We start from the raw sequence: 27,233 nt of genomic DNA, 5'->3' as shown, positions 1-27,233 counted from the left end.
CTTCTCCTGTTCTGAGCTCTCCTGGGGCTGCTCCCCTTCTCCTGTTCTGAGCTCTCCTGGGGCTGCTCCCCTTCTCCTGTTCTGAGCTCTCCTAGTGCTGCTCCCCTTCTCCTGTTCTGAGCTCTCCTAGTGCTGCTCCCCTTCTCCTGTTCTGAGCTCTCCTAGTGCTGTACCCCTTCTCCTGTTCTGAGCTCTCCTAGTGCTGCTCCCCTTCTTCTGTTCTGAGCTCTCCTGGGGCTGCTCCCCTTCTCCTGTTCTGAGCTCTCCTGGGGCTGCTCCCCTTCTTCTGTTCTGAGCTCTCCTGGGGCTGCACCCCTTCTTCTGTTCTGAGCTCTCCTAGTGCTGCTCCCCTTCTGTTCTGAGCTCTCCTAGTGCTGCTCCCCTTCTGTTCTGAGCTCTCCTGGTGCTGCTCCCCTTCTCCTGTTCTGAGCTCTCCTAGTGCTGCTCCCCTTCTCCTGTTCTGAGCTCTCCTAGTGCTGCTCCCCTTCTCCTGTTCTGAGCTCTCCTGGGGCTGCTCCCCTTCTTCTGTTCTGAGCTCTCCTAGTGCTGCTCCCCTTCTTCTGTTCTGAGCTCTCCTAGTGCTGCTCCCCTTCTGTTCTGAGCTCTCCTGGTGCTGCTCCCCTTCTCCTGTTCTGAGCTCTCCTAGTGCTGCTCCCCTTCTCCTGTTCTGAGCTCTCCTAGTGCTGCTCCCCTTCTCCTGTTCTGAGCTCTCCTGGGGCTGCTCCCCTTCTTCTGTTCTGAGCTCTCCTGGGGCTGCTCCCCTTCTTCTGTTCTGAGCTCTCCTGGGGCTGCTCCCCTTCTCCTGTTCTGAGCTCTCCTGGGGCTGCTCCCCTTCTCCTGTTCTGAGCTCTCCTGGTGCTGCTCCCCTTCTCCTGTTCTGAGCTCTCCTGGTGCTGCTCCCCTTCTCCTGTTCTGAGCTCTCCTGGTGCTGCTCCCCTTCTCCTGTTCTGAGCTCTCCTGGGGCTGCTCCCCTTCTTCTGTTCTGAGCTCTCCTGGGGCTGCTCCCCTTCTTCTGTTCTGAGCTCTCCTGGGGCTGCTCCCCTTCTCCTGTTCTGAGCTCTCCTGGGGCTGCTCCCCTTCTCCTGTTCTGAGCTCTCCTGGGGCTGCTCCCCTTCTTCTGTTCTGAGCTCTCCTAGTGCTGCACCCCTTCTCCTGTTCTGAGCTCTCCTGGGGCTGCTCCCCTTCTCCTGTTCTGAGCTCTCCTAGTGCTGCTCCCCTTCTTCTGTTCTGAGCTCTCCTGGGGCTGCTTCTCCCTTCTCCTCTCAGTACTGCACTAATGAAGGGTCCCAGAACAAGGCAGCCAGTGAGAAGGAGCCAGGAGAAAACAAAGAAAAGTGGGAGCGCGGTTCGGTGACATCATGCTCCACCAATGCTCTCCCGCCCACACTCCTCAGCCCGGAGCCGCAGTGCTGAGGATTCTCAGAGTGTGGGATCCTGGTCTCCTAGCAACTCCGCACTCTAAGATCCGACACAATAGGGCGACAGGACCGAGGAATGTCACGAGCGGATGATTGCTGCGATAGTGACGATCGTCTGCAGTCTGCCCTATTGGCTGCGATCACCTTGGCTGGGCGACATGCTAATGAGCAGAAGTTAGTTGTGCGCGGACATGCGCTGAGCGCGGCGCTGCCTCCTTATAACCCACCTGAGTGCTGAACCTGCGGAGAGAGAGCGGCGGCGACACCGGAGACAGTGACAGCACCGCGGGGAGATGCCGGGCACCGCAGCCTGGCACTGCCTGTAGCTCCCAATGCCCCGGTGTGGGACAGGCCAATGCTGTACATAGAGAAGCCCGGCCATCTGCACAAGGCGATATGCGCGGCAGCCTGCGCCCACAAAGCCGTCAGTGTGGAGGTGCAGCTCCCGGACACCCCGCGCTCCACACCCTGCTGTGCCATGTGCCCCGTGCTGCGCCCTGCCCGCTGGCACCTGGAGAGCAGAGCCCCCGGGGGCAGCAGCCTGCTGGTGGTCGGCTTGTTCTCTCTGCTGCTGGGACTCTGCCAGGCAGGTGAGTGATGGACGGTGGCGGGAGGTGGGCACCGCAGGGCGGCAGGTGGCACGGTGCTCGGCGTGTGCCCCCGTCCTACGGCCACCAGGTAGCTGATGTCTATTGCTACATATGTGCAGATCTATATACTATACGGAATGTAGTGTTATATACAGAACAGCAGGTATTCTATACAGGAGCCTATAGACATAGAAAACATCATTATTACATAGGAATGTTTATAGTGTATGGTATAGAGCTATATATTATGCAGTACTGTACACTATATACTATTCCTATGTAATAATGATATATGTATATAAATGTGCACGAAGAGTCTGTACAATGCATATATGCTCCTATATGTGATACATGCTGTGTATAACACTATATGTACAATACTGTGTAATATATGGCTCTATACCATACACTATATAATATTCCTATGTACTGGTATATTTATTTGTGGTTTTTCATATGTATTTATATATAGACTTGCTGTATTGCTTAGATTGCAATGACTCAACTTTTGGAACACAGAAATCTATCCAACTATATATATATATATATATATATATGTATTTATTTATTATACTTATATAGCGCCATTAATTCCACATGCTTTACAGATATTATCATCACTGTCCCCGATGGGGCTCACAATCTACATTCCCTATCAGTATGTCTTTGGAGTGTGGGAGGAAAGCGGAGAACCCGGAGGAAACCCAGCAAACATTGGGAGAACATATATATATATATATATATATATACATATATATATATATATATAGTGAATACTTTCTCACATAGACCACGTACCTACATAATCCATACACCTCCTATATAGGAGTATTGCTGTTATTGTATGTGGTTGCTGTGTTTCGTCACTCTGTACCTATATGTGGCTGTATCCTGTGTGTGACCTTAGGTCCCGATGTACAGTACATGTAGATTGTAAAATATATCAGGTGCAGTATTCCTTACGTCTTTATAGATAGAGGTATAAGGATGGTGTACTGCAGATCTTTGTAGACGGGGACGTATCCATGCTTTAGGATCAGCTATATATGGATACTACATGGATATGGATGTCGCCGTGGACAGCTCTAAGGACTGAGGCAAACACTCGCCTAAAGTTAGGACCCGGTTATTTTCTCGATTTCTGTATAAATCCTTATGGCCCCTCTAATCCTATAGATGATGGTATACTAGCTGCCTGTGTATAAATAAACTGCGGCTGGTGGAGCTGGTACAAAGGAGATGTATTGGGTAACAAGGATCAGAGGAGCTTCCCAGCACTTTACAGGACATTTGATGTGGTGCCCAGTAAGACTACTATGGCTGCTCATCATAATAACATTAGTCACAGTCCTGATGTCGGCACTCAGCTCTCGGCCACAGAAGAGTGGACAGCGTCATGTGCAGTTTACTAGTCAGAAGAAAGCTCTTTGATGGCGGTGGATGGGACAGTTGGCAAAATGACATTCACATGCTTCACTTCTGTCATGCTGACATATTAAATAAGGGTAGAAAGTGATCCACGGAGGAGGCCGGCCTCTGGTGTTTCTTCTCATGTGCCTGGACTTTCCTTATTTCCATATGTCAGATTAGAGGGAAAGTCCGACATCTCGTACCCAATAGTGTGGTCCTTCCTAATTCCCGCACAGAAGTCAGTGTGATACATCCCCACCTGCTGGTGGTCCCTTGGCTTTATGGTCCCGAGTCATCATTGCGTTTGCTTCCGTTTTTTGACTACTCTTGTGTGTTTGGCGCCTGTTTTTGTTTGCATCCAACTCATTTTATTTGCGCCTTTTTCGGAAGTGGATTTTGTACGTCCTCCCCTGTATCGTTTTTCTTTGTTTTCCACTTTATGGGTGCAGTTTAGAGTTTCCGGTTATTTTGGGCTGATTGTTTATTTGCGACTTTTTAAAAAGTCACAACATTTAGTAAAAATGTTGCAAAATTTTATGCAAATCAAGCAAAAAGTCCCTTTTTTATATTGTGAAAAAGATGTAACTTTTTGTTCAAAGAGACACAAAAATTGTAAATGGCAGGAAAAAAAGCCCGATTTTGACTTTGCACAGAAATCTTGTCACTTTGTTGAAGTTGGTGCAATAAACAGCGAATACCAAAAGAAAGAAAGTCACTTAAAAAACCCGGGGCCATTGCTTACTTTGTTTTAAAGTTTTAATATAAAATCTGTCCAAATGTCTTGGTAATAACACATTTCCTTAGATTTAATTTAGAAACCAAATAAAGCCAGTCTTACATTTAAAAAAAACAGTGTGAAGATAAGACTCTGTTCACATATACATTTGTTACTTCTGTTCTTTTCCACCATAACGGGGATTGTTGGATCCATCACAAGATGGACACCAGCCTGACACAGTGGGTAGAGCTGACGCAGTACAGGGGTGTTACTTACGCCACAAATTTGACTCCGCTATTTTGTCAGACGTGCCTGAGTAATTATAGGGGGTATCCAGGACTTTACACAAAAATGTACCTAAGCAGTAACAGGCAGGTGATTCCAACTTACCTGTCTACTGTGCCCGGTACCATTTCCCCCCTGCACAGATTGGTCACATACCGCTCTTGCCGGGGATTTAGCTGTCTTTACTGACAGGACAGAGCGGGAATTTCATCATTATTCTGACTGACAGCCGGCTCCCCCAGTTAAGCAGCGGGCATCCGGCAGTCAGAATGATGCTGGAAGTCCTGCCCCATCTACAGAGCAGAGCAGAAAAGAGGCCTCCGCTCTGTAGATGTTACGTCAGCAGAGGCTACTGAATCCTCGACAAGAGTGGTCTGTGACTGTTGTGTGCCGGGGGAGAACGGCACCGTTCATAACAGGCAGGTAAGTTGCAATTACCTGTCTGTTAGTCCTTAGGTACATTTTTTGGAGTGTCCCGGATACCTCCTTTCAGTGATGTGCGCCTCTTAATGAATCTGGAGCATCTGACTCCAGCATGCCGCTTCTGATAAATCTGGCCCAATAACTTTAAAGTGAACCTGTCATTAGTTTTGGCTGATATAAGATACGGCCACTGCCTTTCAGGGCTTATATACAGCATTCTATAATGCTGTAGATAAGCCCCCGGTCCGACCTGAAATATAAAAATAAGTTTTATTATACTCACCCGGGGGGGCGTGTCATGGTTCCCAATGGCAGGGGAACGTTAGGAGCATAAGAAAAACGGACAAGCTCTCGGGTGATGGAAACTGGAGCTGACCGCGATACTAAACCTATTCACGCAACTAAAAGTAGCCGGGGAGCGTGCCTGCGTTTTCTCTAGACGCCTCGCGCCAGCCGGAGATCTAACTACCCCTGGAAGAAGAAACACAGACCTGGCTTGCCTCCAGAGAATCCCCCAAAAGTTGATAGCAGCCCCCCACATATAATGACGGTGAAATCAGATGAAAAGACACGTAGTATGAAAGCAGATTTAGCACAGCGAGGCCCACTTAACTAGATAGCAGAAAAATACAAAAGGGGACTTCGCGGTCAGCTACAAAACCCTAGAAAATACCATCCTGAAATTACCTTAAACTCATGTGTCAACTCATGACACCGGAGTGGTAATTTCAGTCCACAAGAGCTTCCAGCTGCAGAGAGTCACATAACTGCACGCTGGACAAAACATACAAAAATAGTCCAAGGACTAAATAGTCCAACTTAGCTGATCAGAAGACTGGAGCAGGTACATGCAACAGAAAGGCTCTGGTTACATTGATGGCCGGCGCCAGAATGACTGAGCAGCAAGGCTAAATAGGATACACCCATATCCAGATGAAAACAGGTGAACAAAGACAGAAAAGCACACAAGTCCAGTACCACCAGTGACCACCGGGGGAGCCCAAAAACCAAATTCACAACAGGGGCGGTTCGGTGCGGTCCGGTATGATGGGTGTCGCAGGTCCTGGTCCGGCGCCTCCCATCTTCTTGTGATGTCGCCCTCCTGTTGTTTCATGGCTCCCCGGCATCGCACTCCTGTGCAGGTGTACTAATCTGCCCTGTTGAGGGTAGCGTAAAGTACGGCAGTGCGCAGGCGGCGGGAAAGTTCAGAGAGGCCCAGCGCCTGCACACTGCCGTACATTACTCTGCCCTCAACAGGACAGATAAGTACGCCTGCACCGGAGCGCGATGCCGGGGAGCGATGAAGCAGCAGGAGGGCTGCGACACCCATCGGACCACCCCCTCAGGTGAGTATAATAAAACTTATTTTTCTTATCTTGCATGTCGGACTGGGGCTTATCTACAGCATTATAGAATGGTGTAGATAAGCCCTGAAAGGCAGTGACCGTATCTTATATCGACCAAAACTGCTAGCAGGTTCCCTTTAATGTCTACATGTAAGATGAGATCAGACAACAAACAAGCACCTGTTCATCTGTCATCTGATCGGTGGGCATGTCTGCTTACCAATGGTCCTCTGCCTAAATATGGGTCCAGGTAAAAGGCCTTCAATGTAAATGAGTCTAAGGCCACGTTCACACGTTCAGTAGTTTACCTCAGTATTTGTAAGGACACCTAATTATATCCCATCAAGGCTGTGAAGCAAAAGCATAAGAAAACCGAAAAAACAACCCTTCACACAAGGCCAAATTGTAAAAAATGCAAATATCTTTATTGAACTACAGATAACCATTAAAAACAAGGCAGATACCACAAGTGCAAGAGAACAAATGGTGGGACACCCACGGAGCCAGCCCCCCATAAAACAGCAAGCAGAGTATACCATAAAGTACAATAATAAATCGGATATTGAATATAATAATGTTGCCAAAGGTACAAAATGATTCGCTTTCCGTATGCAAATAGGGCATCTAAAGTGCAAAAAATGGTGATATAAGAAATAATTAATCTGAAATATATAAATAGCTGGTCAAAAAAAACAAGTGCTAAAATATGTATATAAGTATGTAGGTACATAGATACAGATACATCTAACCTCCAAATGTGTCCATATTAGCACAGAGAAGGCGGAAGGTAATCCAATAGCAATATCTAACAATAACCACTCATAAAAATAGGTATACAAAACAGTGTTAATATAAGTAAGGCACATCATATTTTTTGCTTCACAAGACGCTCCGGATTATAAGACGCACCCCAAATTTTGAGGAGAAAAATAGGAAAAAAACTTTTTAATAAAATGGTGGCGCTTCTTATAATTACCGGGGGTGGTGGCTGTGGTGAAGCGGGGTCTCAGGGTTGCTGCTGGAGGAGGTGGGTGTTGCCGTTGCGCTCTGTCCCATGCTGCTGGGTGCTGCCGCCATGCTGTGTCCCCGAAGCTTGCCATCACACTCTGTCCCTTGCTGCCGGTTGCTGCCACCATGCTGTGTCCCCGATGCTTGCTGCCACGCTCTTTTACTGGGTGCTGCTGCTGCGCTGTATCCCTGAGGCTTGCTGCCGCGCTCTTTTACTGTGTGCTGCTGCTGCGCTGTATCCCTGAGGCTTGCTGCCGCGCTCTTTTACCAGGTGATGCTGCCGTGCTGTGTCCCCGATGCTTGACTCCATGTTCTGTCCAATGCTGCCGCTGCTCTCTGTCCCATGCTGCATGGAGGAGCTCTGCAGTTCCATCCATGCTTTCCTGTGAGGTGGATTCCTTCTGGGAAAATGGCCGCCGGGAGGTGGCGCATGCGCAGATGGAGATCTCGGCAACAAGATCTCGGAAGATGAGATTTGCGCTCTGAGATCTCATCTCCCGAGACCTCCCGGCAGCCATTTTCCTGGAAAGAATCCACTGCACAGGAAAGCATGGATGGAACTGCAGAGCCCCCCCAAGCAGCACGGGACAGAGAGCGGCAGCAAGCACCGGTGACACAGCGTGGCGGCAGCAGCACACGGCAGCATTGGGGATAGTGTGGCGGCAAGCATTGGACACCTGCAGCGGCAGCACCGATAAGGTACTGTATAGCCGCATTGTAAGACGCACCCCCCAATTTCCCCCCAAATTTGAGGGGAAAAAAGTGCGACTTACAAAGCGGAAAATACGGTAGTTACCAAAGGGGCGCACCCAGGGAGCCCACCACACCCCAATAAAGATAAATTTGCATTTTTTACAATTTGGTCTTGCGTGAAGGGTTGTTTTTTTCGGTTTTCAGTATTTGTAAGCCAAATCCAGGAGTGGGTGATAAATGCAGAAGTGATGACGTGTTTCTATTATACTTTTCCTCCTGATTTTGGCTTACAAATACTGAGGTAAAATACTCACCAAATACTGAACATGTGAATATGGCCTAATAGTCTCTGTACAAATTATATAATACACATAATATACAGTGTATGTGCAACCAACATACTGTATTAATGATGAGACTATAAAGCTATTAAATGGGTACATCTAAATATACCAGTCAGTGCTCAGTGATTTCTACAGTCCCTAGTTCTTTCTGAAGAAATGGCCCTGAATGGTCGGGCAGGGTCACCTAGAAATAATAAACTAGCATCCATCATTAATGGCAAGCATCATTCCAAATGAGTGGTTTAAAAGGGAACTGTCTCTAGACCCCTGCTCTGACATATGTGCCCTATATACAGGGGTGTCGTCCTATTGAGCCTTCCTGTGTTGAAATGTACCCCTCCTAGACAGGCAGCAGTGGATGTCACAGGCTCTCGACGTCTGCGTAGGGTAAATCTTCCTGTATACACGTAATAATAATGTACGGTAATACCTTTAAATACAGCTTCAGCAGGTCATTACTGTCCATTACAGATAACTAAGAAAAGTCAGTCCTGTATGTTTAAGGCAAAAATGTGTCAGAGGCTTTATGCCAGTTTTCTAGCAGAGTAAAGTCACACTTGTTGGTGCACACATTTTATGGTACAAAATAGCTGTTTTCCGTTCCTAAAATGATAGCACATATTGGCATAAATTATAGCAAAAATCTACATCTGCTCAGATTTCAATTTCTAGAGAACAAAGAGGCAAGAAGCTTCAAATTTATTATGACTGGAGGTCTATGCTACATATGTCTGTGTGTGGCCACCCAGAGGTTGTAATATGAACTGCAGCCTGTCGAGGGTTTTGACGGCGTGTCGAGAGACTATTGATTTTTTTTTCCGAGAAATTGAGATTTTTAGACTAGTTAGCTGGTGCATAGTCCTGAGCGCTGCTTATGAAGTTGTGCGCTCTTCCTCTGAATAATACATAGCATCTGCGCATGCTCGGCCACAGCAGGAGACTACTTCGGGTGGACGAACTATGCGGTGTGAAGCTAATCAGACCAGGCTACAGAGGTGAGCGTGATGGGTGAGCGTGATGGAGTAGATGGGTGCATTTCTGGAATTGAATGATATTTGAGAAGTGTATTATCTTTCCAAGATCTTTAAAATAGGATACATTTTGCCTCGTGGTAAAACCCCTTTAAGAAAACAGTCTAATGGTCCCTCCATGTATATATATTGTCATGGGTCTGTGAGAACGCCAGGTAGACACTAGAAGACTGCGGTGTAACCAATTTATGGCCATGTTCTCTGATAAAGGTCACGTTCATTTTTCGTGGAAGAATTCCTCAGTTGATCCATAGAAAGGTTAGATTTTTCCACCCTTCTGCCTTCAGAGACTTAATCTGAGATCTCAGTTATTTTTTCAGGGTCCAGAGGTCGAAAATAAGTATTATTTGTGACAGTTTTATGCTATAAGCCAGTGTCAGATATCCATACAAGGTTGTGGGAGCATACCTCAGTCCTGAGCGCCGGTATCCCATCCATACAGGTTGTGTATCTGGAGCGTGATGACAGCATGGTGGTTGTATATGGATGTTTTATTCTCCATGCTTGTGGTAAGAATTAGAAACTATCTAATCCTATCAGAGGACACAGGGTCACAGATTGATTAAAGCCAACGCTAATGAAAAATGGTGCACTTGGGTGTTGCAATCCATCAGCTCTCATTTTTCTGAAGACTTTAAAAAAATGATGACAACAAGCTGATTGGTTGCCTGGAGTAATGCTTCACTTTTCATTTACGTTTGTGTGGATTGTATGTCAGATTATGGGCAGGTGTAGACGAGCGTCTTTTTTGTCATCTGAGAAAATCGGATCAATTATTCTAATCATACTCTTATCAGAGTTTCATCAAAGTGTGATCTGATTTTCTCGGATGTAGAGAAGATCTAGAAAAAAATGTCTCCATCTCCTTCATTGTGTCAGTCCGTGGAATTCGATCTACACTCACATGTCATCCTAATCCAGACATACTCATTGACTTGCATGGCTGAGTGCGATCCAAATATCGGAACAAACATGGAGATGCGCACGGTCCCTAGACTAACATCGGTGTGACAAAACATCAGATCGCATTTGAACCACTAATATTTTCATCTGAACCTGCTCTAAACAGTAGAATGATGTGCTTTACCAAAAAGCTCTATCTTGTTCTCATCTGTCTACAAGATGCTTTCCCACAAGGCTTTTGGCTTACTCACGTACATTATGCCTTAGCAGTGGGGTCCTCCTGGGTCTCCTGCCATAGCGTTTCATTTCATTCAAATGTCAACGGGTAGTTCACACTGACACTGATGCACCCTGAGCCTGCAGGACAGCTTGAATTTCTTTGGAACGTGATATGGGGCTGCTTATCCACCATCCGGACTATCCTGCCTTGCGAACTTTCATCAATTTTTCTCTGCCGTCCACTTACAGGGAGATTAGTTACAATGCCATGGGTTGTAAACTTCTTGATTATGTTGCGCACCGTGACCAAAGGAACATCAAAATCTCTGGAGACGGACTTGTAACCTTGAGATTGTTGATATTATTCAACAATTTTGGTTCTCAAGTCCTCAGGCAGCTCTCTTCTCCTCTTTCTGTTCTTCGTTCTTAGTGTGGCACACACAGACACAATGCAAAGATCAAGTCAACTTCTCCCCTTTTTATCTGGTATAAGGTGTGATTTTCATATTCCACACACCTGTTACTTGCCACAGGTGAGTTTAAACGAGCCTCACATACTTGAAAGAAACAGGTTTACCCACAATTTTTGAAAGGTGCCATATTTGGGGATTTGTCTGAAATTATGTCCAATTTGCCTTTCTTTCTCCGTTTTTTTGTGTTCCAATACATGCAAAGGAAATAAACATGGGTATAACAAATCATTGTAATTAAGATAATTAGAAAGAAATACTTAATTTTCTGGAATAATTTCAAGGGTGCCAACACTTTCGGCCATGACTATATGTGTCTCATAATCTTACCTGCCTGCATAGAAAATTGACACTAGCAATGACAGGCTAGCAATGTCGGATTAAGCACTTCCCCCTCGCTATTGCATCCATCTTAAAGCACCCCTCTAAGGCTAGGGCCACAGTGTATATTTCCTCATCTGTGAGAATCGGGTCAGTTATGCATATTTCTAGACCTGGTGCAAATGCTTCAAGTTGGCAGACAGCCAGAAACCACACATAATGGGCCCGAAAGCCACAGGTTGGGTGCTGTTTTATAGGATATCCTCATATCATGACCTGTTGGGGTAACTTGAAGACTGGAGTTGAGAAGTACTGGGCTAGACTGCTCTCCCCAAGGTGCAGCTATTCTACGGTTCTTTAAAGCCATGTTCACACAAGCATATTCATAATCATCTGTTTTATGTCAAGAAGTAACGGACAGTCATCTGTGTGTCCGGTTTTTACGTACTTGTTCTATCTGTATTGCACACAGCACATGGACGAGTAATACGTTCGTACGAACGAACCCGGCGCAGTCCGATGACCGTATGACCTTCGCATCGCAATTCTCAAAATGGCCAGCAGCTCTCCTGACCTGAGCCGCTGGCCAGTCCAATCGTCGTCCGTGTTATACGGCCGTCTGACTGCTCCCTAAGGTTGACTTCCCATGATGATTATTTGGTGTGTTTCTTTTCCTCTGTGTATTTTCGTGCAAACAAAGCGCATTTAATTCCTGCAAAATGCATAGGATCTATATAAATCTCATTCCTGTTGTGATATTTTTTTAAACTGCAGAAACTGATCCGCGGTGCGATTCTGAAGTCTGCAGCGTGTCAATCTCTCTTGCAATAAATATGCGTTTTATTTTCAGATTTTCCCCATTGTCCTGAATTAGGTGAAAAAATTCCACAGCGTTTTTTCGCTGTGAAATCGCGGCGAAAACGCATACACGACACAGCCCATTGAATTCAATGGGATTCCGCAATGCTGTGCTAATGCTGCATATTTTTCAGCGGCGGAATCGCATCGCGGAAAAATACGCAGCTTGCTCATTCTTTTGTGCGGAATCGCGGGGATTCCGCACACATAGGAATGCATGGATCCACTTACCTTCCGCATGGTGGGCATGGGAAGTAAGCGGATCATGTGCGGTTGGTACCCAGGGTGGAGGAGAGGAGACTTTCCTCCAGGCCATGGAAACCATATAACTGTAAAAAAAAAAGAATTAAAATAAAACATTCTCACCTTCTGGCGGCCTCCGCAGCCTTCCCGCTCCTCGCGATGCTCCTGTTCTCAGTGATGCTTTGCGGCAATGACCTGTGATGACGTAGCGGTCTCGCATGATGCTACGTCATCTTGGGTCATTGCTGCGAGGCATTATTGGGAATGTGAGCATCGCGAGGAGCGGGAAGACTGCCAGGGACGCTGGAAGGTGAGAATATCACGATTTTTTATTTTTTTAATTATTTTTTACATTCTATCTTTTACTATTGATGCTGCATAGGCAGCATCAATAATAAAAAGTTGGTCACACTTGTCAAACACTATGTTTGACAAGTGTGACCGACCTGTTAATCTGTTTTCCAAGCGATGCTTGGAAAACGCTAGCATTCTGCAAGCTAATTACGCTTGTAAAACACTAGTGTTTAGCGGGAATATGCATGCCAATTCCGCATGTGTTTTACCCGCAGCAGGGAGTTGCAGCGTGCGCACATAGCCTAAAAGAAAACCTGTCACGTAAAAAACCTCTATAAGGGTATGACTCCACGGTACGGATGGGCGGCGGTATCACCGCAGCGGCGAAGCCGCTCGGCGCTAAGCCCCGCCCCCTTTCTGGGACGCGATCATGCCGGATGTGTTAACTCTTCACATCCGGGATGATCGCTCTGTCCCATAGGGCCCTGTGATATGCCTTGCGGGGACGCTGCGTCCCCGCAAGGTGTACGGACATGCTGCGATCTGAAAAGACGCGCAGCATGTCCGGAGTCGCAGGGCCGCCGCGTGCGGGTTTCCACGCATAGTGGAGACGGGATTTCATCAAATCCCCTCCACTATGCTGGAACATCTGGACGCTGCTTGTTTGACGCTGCAGCGCTGCGCAGCGTCAAACAAGCAGCGTTTCCTGAACGTGGAAACATACCCTAAGGGTATGTGTCCACGTTCAGTTTTGCTTCAGGCTTTGGTCAGGATTTTATGCATGTAAAATCCTGACCAAAAATGCACCTGAGGTCACTGGCAGGTCACCTGCGGTGTTCCTGCGTGTTTTGCTCATAGTAGCAACATGCTGCGTTTTGAAAAAACGCACTGCATGTGCGTTTTCGTGGCAAAAACGCATGCGTTTTTTAACGCATAGTGGAGTCGGGATTTCATTAAATCCCCTCCACTATGCTGTAACATCTGGACGCTGCATTTTTGACGCTGCGGAACAACGCTGTGTCAAAAACGCAGCGTTTCCTGAACGTGGACACATACCCTAAGGGTATGTGTCCACGTTCAGGATTGCTTCAGGATTTGGTCACAATTTTATGCAGGTAAAATCCTGACCAAATCTGCACCTGAGGTCACTGGCAGGTCACCTGCGTTGTCCTTGAGTTTTTTCTGCTATGTAAGGACATGCTGCGTTCTTAAAAGACGCGCCGCATGTGAGTTTTCTCGGGTGTGCCACATGCGTCTTTTACTGCATAGTGGAGACAGGATTTCATGAAATCCCCTCCACTATGCTGTAACATCTGGACGCTACGTTTTTTATGCATGCTGCTCAACGCTGCGTCAAAAACGCAGCGTTTCCTGAACGTGGACACATACCCTTAACCTGTAGATATGGGGTTAATCTGCCGATTAATAGCGTTCTGAAGATGACCGGCGCCTGCACTGAGAGCGCCCCTTGTCCCTTACTGAAGCTATTTTAAAGCATGTGGATGCCTTTCGGGGACATCTTTTTTACTTAACTGCATGTATTTTGTGCTAAAAATCATTTTTGCAATTGGGTTTGTTTAAACAATTTCAACTGTTTGCTTTTTATGTTCTCCGTCGTACACTTTCTCATCAGCTGCAGAATGAGTTGTCTTGGAATCTGTCAGTGAGCTCTTTCTAATGGCTGAGTTTCTAACTCTTTTTCTGAGCTCCTCTATTTACTGATTTATGACCATAGACCACAATAAAGTGGGGCTAAACTCTGGGGACATAAATCAGCTCAAAGAAAGATAAATAAAAGGATTACATACTCCAGTTACAATGTGCTCACTGATGGGTCCTCAGTTGACGCATTCCGTAGCAAAGAATGAGCAGGGAAAAAACAGCTTGAAATTGTGCAGAATTGTTTACGATACTCAATAGCAAAACAAAAAAAGATGTTTGGTCTCAAATATATACATTTAGGAAAACAAAAAAGTGCACAAAAGTGCACCCAAAGGGGTCCATGTGTTTTAAGTCCATTACAAAAAAATATTCCTCCATATTAACAAAATTTGCATCAAAATCTGTGTGGCCACAGACCACATGAGTGGGTTAAGCTTCGATGTGGTCATAAATCAACTGATAGCAGCCCAAAAAATGACAGGTAATAGCCCAATGCGATGCCCAAGTCATGAGGCCAATTACAAAAATATTCTTAACCCAAAATATATATATATATAAAAAAAATGCCTTCAAAGGTGTCCATATTCACTAACTGTAATTTTGGCAGATTTGGCCGTGCTTCAGTATAACAATGATGTAACCAAAACCATCCGTGACTCTTAGGAATGGCAGAAAAGTGCTCTCAAAATGATCCAAATTAGGATTCTATTAATTTGTATAGGAAATTGACTTGATGTCTTCAGAGTTTTAAATGTCTTTTAACCGCTTCAGGCTTTCAAAGACGCCAAGAATAAAAAAATAAATGAAATGTCCATTCCTCCGCTAGTCAGTTTTCCGCTAGGAAGATGCTCAATACTTTACAGAACAGTCAATGCCTATGAAACCAGCCAGGTGGTTTTTTTTTCATGTTTTGTGAGTATTTTTGCTTCAAAGAAATAAAAGGAGTGATGTTCATTTTTTAAAACACCTGGAAAACAACTGTGAAAAGACACTACAAAAAGCCTGAAAAACCTAAAGAAAATGCCCTCCGGAACAAGAAGTTAAAAATACATAACGCTCAAGAAACGACCAAAGATCCCTAAAATAATCGTCTACTGCATTGAAAAAGTCACATTTTGACTTCTGAAAGAAGACGCAGCGTGAACATACCTGTAGGTCAATAAAAATACCCGGTTATCAGTTTTTTCCATACACTTTCACAAGTAAATAACTAATAGCATAGTTTCAATAAAATAGGAAATGTAAGTATTTACTAAATGAGATAAGTCTGGAGAGACGCGTCCTCTTTAACCTTCAGTGACAAACTGTCTATAAACGACAATGGAGATTTATGGGAAAGGCAATAAAGCGCATTATTGACACATGGATGTGTTGTTTATTCATTTACTTGGTGAAAGGTCTGTAGACCGTGTACCGGGGTGGTCTCTCCCAGAATGCAGCGGGCCGAGGACAAAGAACACGACCAGGCAACTTGTTAAGGAACTGTGTTACCTTGGAAATAGCAAGAAAGAAGCACAGTTAGCTATCACACACACCTAGCCCGGATCAGCTAGGACCCCGGCGCTGCACAACCGATAGGCCCAGTATGTTCTATCAGGTACACTATAATTTACCTGACTTGTGGTTCTGCCTAATACGGTACCCGGGAGTTACCCAGAGCAGGGGTGTAATTAGATGAGTGCAAGAGGCGGCCCCTGCAGCGGTGCAGCGCAGAGATTCACAAACTTAACAGTTCTCTAAAATTACAATTCTGTTATGCTATCTGTGCACAAGCTCACCCACTCAGGGGATTATCTAGCTAAGGTTCACACTGCCCTCCTAGCACACAATATCTCTAACTGACAATTTAGGTTTGAGCCAAACTCTCTCTAAAGTCTGCGTGCATGCACCCACCGGGATCCCTGTGGTGAGGTCTGAGCTCATGTCTTACCGGCCGTTAACTGAACGCAGAAGTGGCTGTCTAAGGCCAGCGTCACACTTGCAACTGCAATGCGAGAAACTCGCCTCAATACCCAGCACTGCCGCCGGCTCTCGGGACCGGAGTGTGCGGCTGCATGTATTTCTATGCAGCTGAACGCTCCAGTCCGAACACCCGGCGGCAGAGAGACAAGAGACTCGCGCAAGTTTCTCTCATGGCAGTTGCAAATGTCACCCGGCCTAATCGTCTGAACTGCCATTTAGCTTAGAGACTGTGGAGTGGATCCTGGGCTTGTCACCTGGAGCGCAGTTTTTGTCTGACAGGCTAACAGAAGGCCATTCACATCACAGCAGATGCTTTGGGTGGAATCTAAGGCTGCCGTCACACTAGCAGTATTTGGTCAGTATCTTACATCAGTATTTGTAGCCAAAATCAGGAGTGGAACAAATAGAGGAAAAGTATAATAGAAACATATGCACCACTTCTGTATTTACCACCCACTCCTGGTTTTGGCTTACAAATACTGAGGTAAAATACTGACCAAATACTGCTAGTGTGACGGCAGCCTAACTCTGTATCCAACTGTAGTTGTCTCCCCAACCTGATTCTTCTTCTCTGACAGGAATCACAGGGACAGTTGCACCTTTCCTCAGTAATCTGACCAACCCCTAGCACACTGCACACACCCGTTCTTCTTAACTCTTCTGTGCTGCTGTCACATCTGTCTCTCTCTAACTGCACTCCAAGATGGCCACCTGCAACTCTCTGTCATCCTTCAATTTTCCAACTGCTGGTGGGGGCGGCTCAAACTGGTTATCTCCCTGTGTGCCAACTGATATAAACCGCTGCCATCTAATGGCTAAAGCACCAATAACACATATTATGTTTACACAGGTAATCAGTTGTAGAGTGTAAGGCTGTGTGCACACGTTGCAGATTTTTCGTGTTTTTTTCGCTATAAAAACGCATAAAAAACGCATACATTATGCATCCCATCATTTAGAATGCATTTCGCAATTTTTGTGCACATGATGCGTTTTTTTCCTCGGTAAAAAACGCAGCATGTTCATTAATTTTGCGGATTTCCCACTCATTGCATTGGGAAATCTCCGGAAAAAAAACGCAAAAAATCCACACCAAAAAAAAACGCGAAAAAAACGCATGCGGATTTCTTGCAGAAAATGTCAGATTTTGCTCAGGAAATTTCTGCAAGAAATCCTGAACGTGTGCACATAGACTAAGGGTATGTGCACACATAGATGGAACCTCTGTGGATTTTTCCGCACCTGTTTTGAGAAATCTGCAGGTAAAAAGCACTGCGTTTTACCTGCGGATTTACCGTGGATTTTATGCAGTTTTTTTTTTTTTTCCACCTGCGGTTTTACACCTGCGGATTTCTATTATGGAGCAGGTGTAAACTGCTGCGGAATCCGCACAAAGAATGAACATGCTGCAGAATAAACAACGCAGCGTTTCCGCACGTTTTTTTCGCAGCACGTGCACTGCGGTTTTTGTTTTCCATAGGTTTACATGATACTGTAAACGCATGGAAAACCGCTGCGAATCCGCAGCAAAATCCACAACGTGGGCACATACCCTAAGGCTGTGTGCACACGTAGCAGATTTTTTGCGTTTTTTTCGCGGTTTTTCGCTATAAAAACGCTATAAAACCGCGAAAAAAAACGCTAACATTAAGCATCCTATGTAACAGAATGCAATCTGCATTTTTTGTGCACATGCTGCATTTTTTTCCTGAGCGGAATCGCAATCCAGAAAAAAACGCAGCATGTTCATTAAAATTGCGGAATCGCGGCGATTCTGCACACATAGGAGTGCATTGATCTGCTTACTTCCCGCACGGGGCTGTGCACACCATGCGGGAAGTAAGCAGATCAAGTGCGGTTGGTACCCAGGGTGGAGGAGAGGAGACTCTCCTCCACGGACTGGGCACCATATAAGTGGTAAAAAAAAAAGAATTAAAATAAAAAATAGCGATATACTCACCTTCGGGCGGCCCGACCTCCTCAACGGCTTCTGTGGTGTGTGTGAAGGACCTGCGATGACGTCACGGTCACATGACCGCGGGTCACGTGACCGCTATGTCAATGGAAGGTCCTGAACACACAGCATTAGGAACGGAAGCCGCTGAGGTGAGTATAACATTTTTTTTAATTTTTTTAATTATTTTTAACATTCTACCTTTTACTATAGATGCTGCATAGGCAGCATCTATAGTAAAAAGTTGGTCACACTTGTCAAACAGTATGTTTGACAAGTATGACCAACCTGTCAAACAGTTTTCCAAGCGATGCTACAGATCGCTTGGGAAACGCTAGCATTCTGCAAGCTAATTATGCTTGCAAAACGCTAGTTTTCTGCGGGTATATGCATGCAAATTCTGCATGCGATATACCCGCGGCAGGAGGCGCAGAATTGCCGCGGAAATTTCCGCGGCAATTCTGCTACGTGTGCACATAGCCTAAATCTTGAACCACCCCTTGACAGGTCTATTATGGGTTAAATAGTTCAAAAGCTTCCGTAGGAATACCAAGTCCTTTAGTGTTAGCCCTCATGTAGTATTTTGGATCAGATTTTTGTTTATTTGGTCATGGTGTTGGTTTTTATCATCAGTATTTCCCATACGCAAAACAACCAAAACTAATGAAGATTTCAAAAGCAAAAAGTGACAAGTTTAATCTGTGACTGGGATCAGTAATGGACATGACTTTTTTTTGTGGATACTCGGTCCACAATAAAACGTGGCTATGTGGATGGCTCATACATTAAAACAGGTAGGCGCTCTGTCTTTGAAAACCACGGGTAGAACTTGTTCCTTAAAAAAATGTCTGAATCTGCCTCATACACAAATGTTTTCATCTTTAGTTTGTTTTATGTGGGGTGACTTACTCTGACTTTGGGCTGGCGCAGACGTCCATCGCAGCCTTGGCCATAAATATTGGAGCAGTGCAGCGCTTATTCATATCTGTGGATTGTCGGTCACTGCAGGGCATAACAGGTGTTCGGAAGCAAGAGCAAGACATGTTTACAAGTAACCACACTGACCACGAGGATCTCGGATAAAGGACCCCTATATTTCCCAGTTTTTTTCGTTCCCTGTCTTTACATACTCCGATATTCTGGCTGCTGAGTCCCTCGTCAAGGTTTTTTCTAAACTCTGGGAGGACACTAAGTCAACGTTATTGAAGTCCTTGAAACGGTTGAAAAGACATGAAGACAAGAGACGCGTGGATCCGCCTCTGTTTCGTCCTGGGGTCAAGGTCTGACTTCCCTCTAATTATGTCCCCCTCAAGGTACCATCCTATAAACTGGTTCGTCGCTTCATCGGCCCATTTGAGGTTCTAAAACCGATCAATCCAGTAGCCTATAAGCTCAGACTTCCGGCCTCTTTACTGATCCCTAATTCTTTTCATACGTCACACCTCAAGCCGATGATCAGAACAAACTCAGACATGCTGGGATTTTTTTCCTCATACCTGCTCGGTCTAAGGAAAAAATTGGACATATGCACGGCTCCATAGACTAACACTGGTCCGATTGAGAGCCGAAATTTTGTTGGATTGCACTCAGACAGAAAATATGGCCATCTGCACAAGCCCTTTCATGCCTGTATTATGCTGCTACATTGCAGCGTGGTCTAAGTGAATACTCATTGTTTCGAGGCCAAAGTCACCGTGTGGTCCCAGCTTTTAGTGTATGAGAGCGGATCTCCCTAATACTATGTGAACACGGTCTTCACTTTCTTCAGGCTGATCTCATCCATGGTCGTTCTACTTTTACATCACGCCTTGGTGAAATGCAGAACATGTGCATTTTGTGGATTTCCCCTCGAGCACATTTGGCTCAGGATCTTATAATCATCATCAGGTGACACGTACAATAAAGCCGGGGCATTGCCAGGTCTGAAATTACCTCTGTTTACAGTCTGTGAAGTCATTAAGGCTTCGAAACTAAAATGGAAAATCTGATGTGCACCTTCTCGTAGGTAAGCAGTCATTTGCATCAGATGGGGAATTCCTTCTATGCAGATTGAGAATGACTGGTTTACTTTGTATAAAAGCAAACAGGTGCTGTAATATCATACAGAAGGGAAAACCTGCCCGAAAAACAGATTGCATCAGCAGCAGTGACGCTACAGGCAAAACAGTAGTAAAGCTGGCAGGTGCAAAACTACAGCTAATATGATTTGTCCTCTTTGTAGCAAAGTCACGTTTGGAGCAATAAGTATTGTGATCCAGCAGATCTACAGATCTCCGACGATCAGAAAGGGGCAAATTTATCCAAGTTAGAGTGCAGTGCACATGCTGGACTGCCACTCCATTCATCCTCTATGGGGCTGCCAGAGAGAACTGAGCACAGTGCTGTGATGGTGCAGAAGAGAGTCATGGAGCAGAAGTCGAGGATAAGTAATAAGTTCTTCCAACCAGAATACCTGGGGGGAAATATAGGAATTAAAAAGGCGTTGTCTGCGTAGTGGGAAACACCTTTAACTTAAACTGTTCGACCTTATTGATGATTTGTCCTGCGTGTGCATTGATACCAAAGATTATAGTGCAAATAAGACTTCATTTTTGTTTGTATTTTCTGCCCATTTATACATGATATGTTCCCAATGTACGGCATTATATTCACAAATAGTAAATCTGACCTACTTGAACATACCCCAAAATTAGTACAGATCATACAGCAGACCACCTAAAGATAACTTAAAACTGTAGACCAAACCCCCCTGTCAGTCTGCAGACCCCTGGCTTTTGTTTACAAACGTCAGATCAGAGCCCCCCTTCTTACAGACTCCAGAGCACCACCCTCTATGCACCAACAACCAGACCTCTAACTCCAGACCAGATCCGCTGTATACAAACCCTAGGTTACACATCCCTACATGCAGATCATAGACCAATCTCTCCTTGCATACAGATCCCAGACCAAACCTGCTGTATACAAACCCTAGGCTAGAGGCCCGTACATGCAAATCCCAGACCAGATCATCTGTATACAGAGGCTAGAGGCCCCTACATGCAGATGCCAGACCAATCTCTCCTAGTATACAGATCCCAGACCAGATCCACTGTATACAAATCCTAGGCTAAATGCCCCTACATGCAGATCCCAGACAAATCTCTCCTAGTATACAGATCCCAGACCAGATCCACTGTATACAAATCCTAGGCTAAATGCCCCTACATGCAGATCCCAGACAAATCTATCCTAGTATACAGATCCCAGACCAGATCCTCTGTGTACAAATCCTAGGCTAGAGGCCCCTACATGCAGATGCCAGACCAATCTCTCCTTGTATACAGATCCCAGACCAGATCCTCTGTGTACAAATCCTAGGCTAGAGGCCCCTACATGCAGATGCCAGACCAATCTCTCCTTGTATACAGATCCCAGACCAGATCCTCTGTGTACAAATCCTAGGCTAGAGGCCCCTACATGCAGATGCCAGACCAATCTCTCCTTGTATACAGATCCCAGACCAGATCCTCTGTGTACAAATCCTAGGCTAGAGGCCCCTACATGCAGATGCCAGACCAATCTCTCCTAGTATACAGATCCCAGACCAGATCCTCTGCCTACACACTCTAGACAAGACCTCACCCACTCTATATATGCAGACAGCCATGTCAGATTTATCAGCAGTCTAAAGTACTCTGATAGGATTCCGATGTGCCTGAGTATATGTAGACAGGTTCAATCCTCCATAGACACCCAAACTTGTAGCAGATAAGTACAACACCCCAACATGACCAGAGCTATGATTGCAGAAATGGAGCACAATATGTAATCCAGGAGTAGTGTAAGATAAGTAAAGCAATATACTTACAAAGTTATGTCCTTCATACAGATTAAAGGGAATCTTCTATAAGGATTTCACCCACCCAAACTATTGTAGACTTGTAGTTGAATGATCTGCCCTTTCCTACACATCAGATGGTCAGTGGGCTAAAGGGAATCTGTCCGAACATATGGGTAATAGAGCTGGAGTGACAGAGGCTTTAGATTTACAAATAGCTCTTCAGCCTCATTTGCATATAAGTTCCAACGCTGATTTCTTAGTAATGGAGGCATGGACCGGACATGTAAAGGTATTGCTGGACTTTGAAAGATAAATAGTCTGACGGGTGAAATCTTGCTGACGGATTCCCCTTAAAGTCACCCGGGCCACTGACCATATGATGTGTATAGGGGTGAGGGCAGATCACGCAACTCCATAAGTAGATAGGTAGAAAATGATATGTATGCGTCTTTGTGTCTATACATACAGTACATGGTGATGTAAAACATTATTTCTGGATCAATATTTTACATCCACTATGAGAAATTCGTCTCGAAACACAGCACGTCAGTCATCGAGAGCTTTTCAATCACAAAGTTAATGGCTGTGAAATGTCTGAGACAACTGCGAGTATTTCCAGTAGTTTGAGGGTATTTGCCACTTTTGTCAAGTCTGCAGAGCTCGGCTTCAGTGCAGTGCTCTCTCCAGCCTAATACAGAGGCGGCATTGTTCCTGAAGAATGTGCTATTTAGGGAGAGGGCTTATGGCGGAGCGGAGGGCTCTGTTTGTACTGATTTGTTTTGCATATGCCATATCAGATACTAATCAGCCACCCACTAACTCCCTGTAGTATCTCTCGCTGTGTCTACACCCAGTGTTCAATGCACTTCCTTGTTTTTTTTTAAAATGACATTTATGGAAAATACGGCCCTATCTATTTACATACACATTTTCAATCACTTGCATTTTTTTTTCTTTCAAAGAAAGACTACAATGTCTGTTCTTTCTCACCATGCACGTGTGAGGCTGCTTTCAGGCAGAACTCTGGTGAATTGGATACCCCCATATAAATTCAGTGGAATATGATATGTAATTATTAATTTTAATACCTTAAATTAATTTAGTAACATAACACACTTTTTTTATAATTTTGAGCCACATGACGTATGTATTTAGATTTGTGCAAGCTTTTCAAAAAAATCTTTTAATGCAATTAAAATAGAAATGTTGCCTCTGCTGTCTTGTGATGTGACATTATAAGTGACGAGATTGCCATTATAAGTGACGAGAGGCATAACGAAAAAATCAAAGGGGCCTTGTAGAAGTATCGGGAAGGAGCTGCACTTCTTACTGAGAGCTCCAATAAATGTGCCATATGCTTATTGCATTGTAAAATGCCATGCTGATTAATTCCACCATACATAGTCATGGCCGAAAGTGTTGGCAGTGTTGAATTTTTGACCACTCTTCTTTGGCCAACTGCCCCTGGTCTCTCATATGTGAAGGTGTCTTCTCCCAGCAGCAATTTCAAGATCTTGGGATTTAGATCCGTACTCATCCTGGCCACTTCAGAACTCTCCAGCACTCTGTTACCATCAGTTTCTAGGTGCTTCTTGAAGTACAAGTGCTGATTAGAATATCATCAAAAAGTTAATTTATTTCAGTTCTTCAATACAAAAAGTGAAACTCATATATAGAGTCATTACAGAGTGATCTATTTGAAGTGTTTATTTCTGTTAATGTTGATGATTATGTCTTACAGCCAATGACAACCCAAAAGTAATTATCTCAGTAAATTAGAATAATTAACAAAAAACACCTGCAAAGGCTTCCCAAGCATTTAAAAAAGTCCCTTAGTCTGTTTCATTAGGCTTCACAATCATGGGGAAGACTGCTGACTCGACAGATGTCCAGAAGGCAGTCATTGACACACTCCACAAGGAGGGTAAGCCACAAAAGGTCATTGCTAAAGAAGCTGACTGTTCACAGAGTGCCTCTGTTTTGTGCAGATATCTTCTTCACAGAGGATGATGACAGGAACTCTAGTGCCACATATCGACGGTAGCAATGCTAAAAGTCAATATCGACCCTTTAACGAGCCTTACCACTTGACTTAGTATAAGCTGTTAAACCAGTCACTTCATTTGCAGACACGTTTTGTTGTTTGCCCTCATAGGGGTCTGATTTGGCTGTGAGAGATTGGGTCAATATTGACTTTTCTACCCCTAATAGGTGCCACTTGAAGTGTAGTCCTTTTCCTCTCTGAGGAGGATATTTACATGTGTAAATTCCCAGAGGAGTATTGCATGGTCTATAAGTCTCCTTACACATTTTCCTGGCGCTCTCCACAAGGAGAAATGTCCCCCATAACATCAAATTTTTTGTTCAATTTACACATTTTTTTCAACGAATGACCCTTGTAGCTGTAGAGACAGTTAGATTGTACATTTCAGTAGCCATTTCAGCCCTCTTAATGCCAAAAATTTAGTTAAGAACAGGTCATGCTTATATCTGACTATTTAAATAATTTCTACAAGGTATTATTATAGTTTCTTGTAGAATGTGATGATCATCAGAAGCAGAGGCATTGGGCAAGACTGCTCTACAATACCCATCACAATTACTAAGGTGGATCGTGTGCAGGTCTTGAACGCCCTCCCCTCAATGGAATATGAGGGGGGTCGCATAATAACACAGCCCCCTTAATTTAATGGTTAATCTGTTATTTTGGTATGTTAATTTGGAGTTTTTGTTAAAAGGGTCAATGAACCAGTGGTAAGCTGTGCTAGGCCCTAGCAGGTTTTTATCTGGTTCCTTCTAGTTTTTCTTCCCGCTTTTTCTGGTTGTTTTGATTGGCTCCTGTCAAAAGTGCGGGAAGATGTGTGCTATAAATATCAGCTGTTTTTGTTATTACGTCAGTTTCCACATAAAGACTGGAGATCCCTCCCTCCCTTCCCTTTTATTTTAGGTTTGTCGTGTCGTTTATTTTGTGAGAAAATCGCCCGGCTTTTGGGTGGATTTGGTAGAGTTGGATATGATTTATTTCTTTTCACGGAGTTCAAATTGTGGATTTGTTATGAGTGAATAAATCTTTATTTGAAGTAACTCAAAAATAAACGCCACCGCCATTTTTATCCACATTTTATTGGTGTTTGTGTGTTTATTTATAAAAAGTGTGGGGCTTGTGTTACCATGAATATTAGCTAATAGGTGAGCAGTGTGTTTAATAACTGCCCAGTGATAAAGTGGAGAAATGTAATAAAGGGACAAGGTATCATAAACACCAAGGGCACTAAAACCCCACGAAACCAAGTGTATAAGAAAGGTATTGAATGAATAAATCAACAAGGGAACGGGGGAAACAATGTGGTTAGTGATGAATTGTCCTTAACAGGGTTTTCCTACTAGATACTGTACATTTATCAGTTCTTTACATGACATATGTATAATCTCTGGGGATGGGATTACTGGGACACCTACTAATCACCAGAAAGAGGGGTCTCAAGGTTCCCTGTGGGAATGAAGCCGAAGTTGTCATGTTTGATGAACACTCCATTCACTTTCTATTGGACTGATGGAGATAACTGAGGCTACCTACATAAAGGCCATAGACTGGTGCAGTATGCTGCTGATCTGTGGGATTCCAGCTCCTGAGACCCCCACTCGTCAGTTAACACGCTGCTCTGAAGTGGATCCTAGGTCCTGGTAATTTAAGGAACATTCCACTTAGTTGAAAGTGAATGTGCCAAATTTATTCACCCATGTGGCCACATTTATTGGCATCTTCTGGGCGCAGTGCCGTCCTTACAGGTTACATTATATACCGTCTATGTATATATATATCTATTGCTGTACGCCATGTTGCAGTCTGATCGGTGTAATGTAGCCTCGTTCTGGGGTTGAGCGAGCGTTGCACTTGGATCTTTGTGGTTGACCTACGTAAACTATTTTTTCCAAACAAACTTTGCCTAGAATATATCCGACAAGATTTGGATGCCTGAAATTGTAGCTACTGGAGATGACTTGTTTGAAGTCTTGGGAAAGCATGCTATGAGCTAAAGTTTTTCTAAATAAAACTTTGTGCTACATTACTCCCTTGGTGAAAAGCAAAAATATCAGTGGCGTGTGGCAGGGATTTTATTCTGCCTGGGATACATAAGATACAGAGACAGAGGACTAACCCTGCTCTTATTTTTATGAAAACACACAGTACACGTATATACAAGCCTAAGCCAAAGGCACTATTAAAATAGTCTTGATGTCCCAAATTATAGGTTTACGTCTTGTATCACAGGTGTGTTAAATGCTATGACTACTATGCCACTACAATGAGTGCATGTAGCTGCAATGGGTTCCGGGGATAAATACAACTTGACGCCTCTCATTGCTAAATGGGCTATTTTAACTCCTTCCTGCAAAGCCAAAAAAATTGTACAGTAACTTATTCTGTTTTAGCTTCACAAAATAATCAAGTTTTTGTGTTTCATGTTTCTCAGAAAAATTTATTGTTTTGTTTGTGTCTTTTTGTCATATCACAATCTGTGATTAAAAAGCAAAATTAAAAGGAAATTTAGTAATTTTGCATGTTCACAGTGGCCACTGGGGCTTTTTTAGGCTCATGTCTATTTTTCTATCAAGAAGAGTTTTCAGCAAGTCACTTTATCATCAGAGGCAGGATTACAATAACACCTCTATACAAAGCTGATAACTCAGGATCCACCAGTCCTGAGTGTCAGTTGAGTGTCAGTTGAGTGTCACGCGTTTTTTTCTAACCTAACTTCCTTATGACATGTGTTTTTAACATCAGCTTTTACATACAGTAATTCTGTCATTTCAAGCTAGTTTTCCAACTAAGAAAACAATCTTATATATAGATATGCATAAATGATAGTTAGAAAGAAATATGTCAGTGAGATATATAATCAGTGCTTTGCGTGTAGATTTCTGTACTTGTATTTAGATAATAAATAAAATAAAAAAAAGTTGTGGGGTCCCCCTTATTCTTATTAACCAGCTGAGGGAAAGCAGACAGCTGAGAGCTGGTCTTAATAGTCTGGGACTGGGGCAATAAACATGGAGCTTCCCAGGTTATTTATATCAGCTCACAGCTGTCTACTTACTATTGGTTATTAAAAAGGAGGCCACCCCACAAAAAAATGATGTGGAGTCCCCCCTATTTTTAATAACCAACAAAGGCTAAGCAGACACCTGCAGGCTGTTATTAATAGGCTGGCAAGGGGCCATGGATATTGGCACACTCACAAACTAATAACACCAGT

General features: G+C 44.2%; 1 protein-coding gene across 1 annotated transcript in view; it reads left to right on the top strand.

Moving 5' to 3' along the window:
* The first annotated feature begins 1,392 nt into the window (after positions 1-1,392).
* ITGB8 (integrin subunit beta 8) overlaps positions 1,393-27,233 on the top strand; it is a 154,946-nt gene continuing 129,105 nt past the window's right edge. The window contains exon 1 of the mRNA XM_077268726.1: positions 1,393-2,008. Within this exon, the coding sequence (XP_077124841.1) occupies positions 1,774-2,008 (235 nt within the window). The 5' untranslated portion in view covers positions 1,393-1,773. The remainder of the gene's footprint in view (positions 2,009-27,233) is intronic.

This window comes from Ranitomeya variabilis, chromosome 6, assembly GCF_051348905.1.
Source record: "Ranitomeya variabilis isolate aRanVar5 chromosome 6, aRanVar5.hap1, whole genome shotgun sequence".
In the NCBI taxonomy this organism is placed as follows: domain Eukaryota; kingdom Metazoa; phylum Chordata; class Amphibia; order Anura; family Dendrobatidae; genus Ranitomeya; species Ranitomeya variabilis.
Note: the sequence above shows the minus strand (reverse complement) of the source record. Positions and strands in the feature narration are given on the sequence as shown.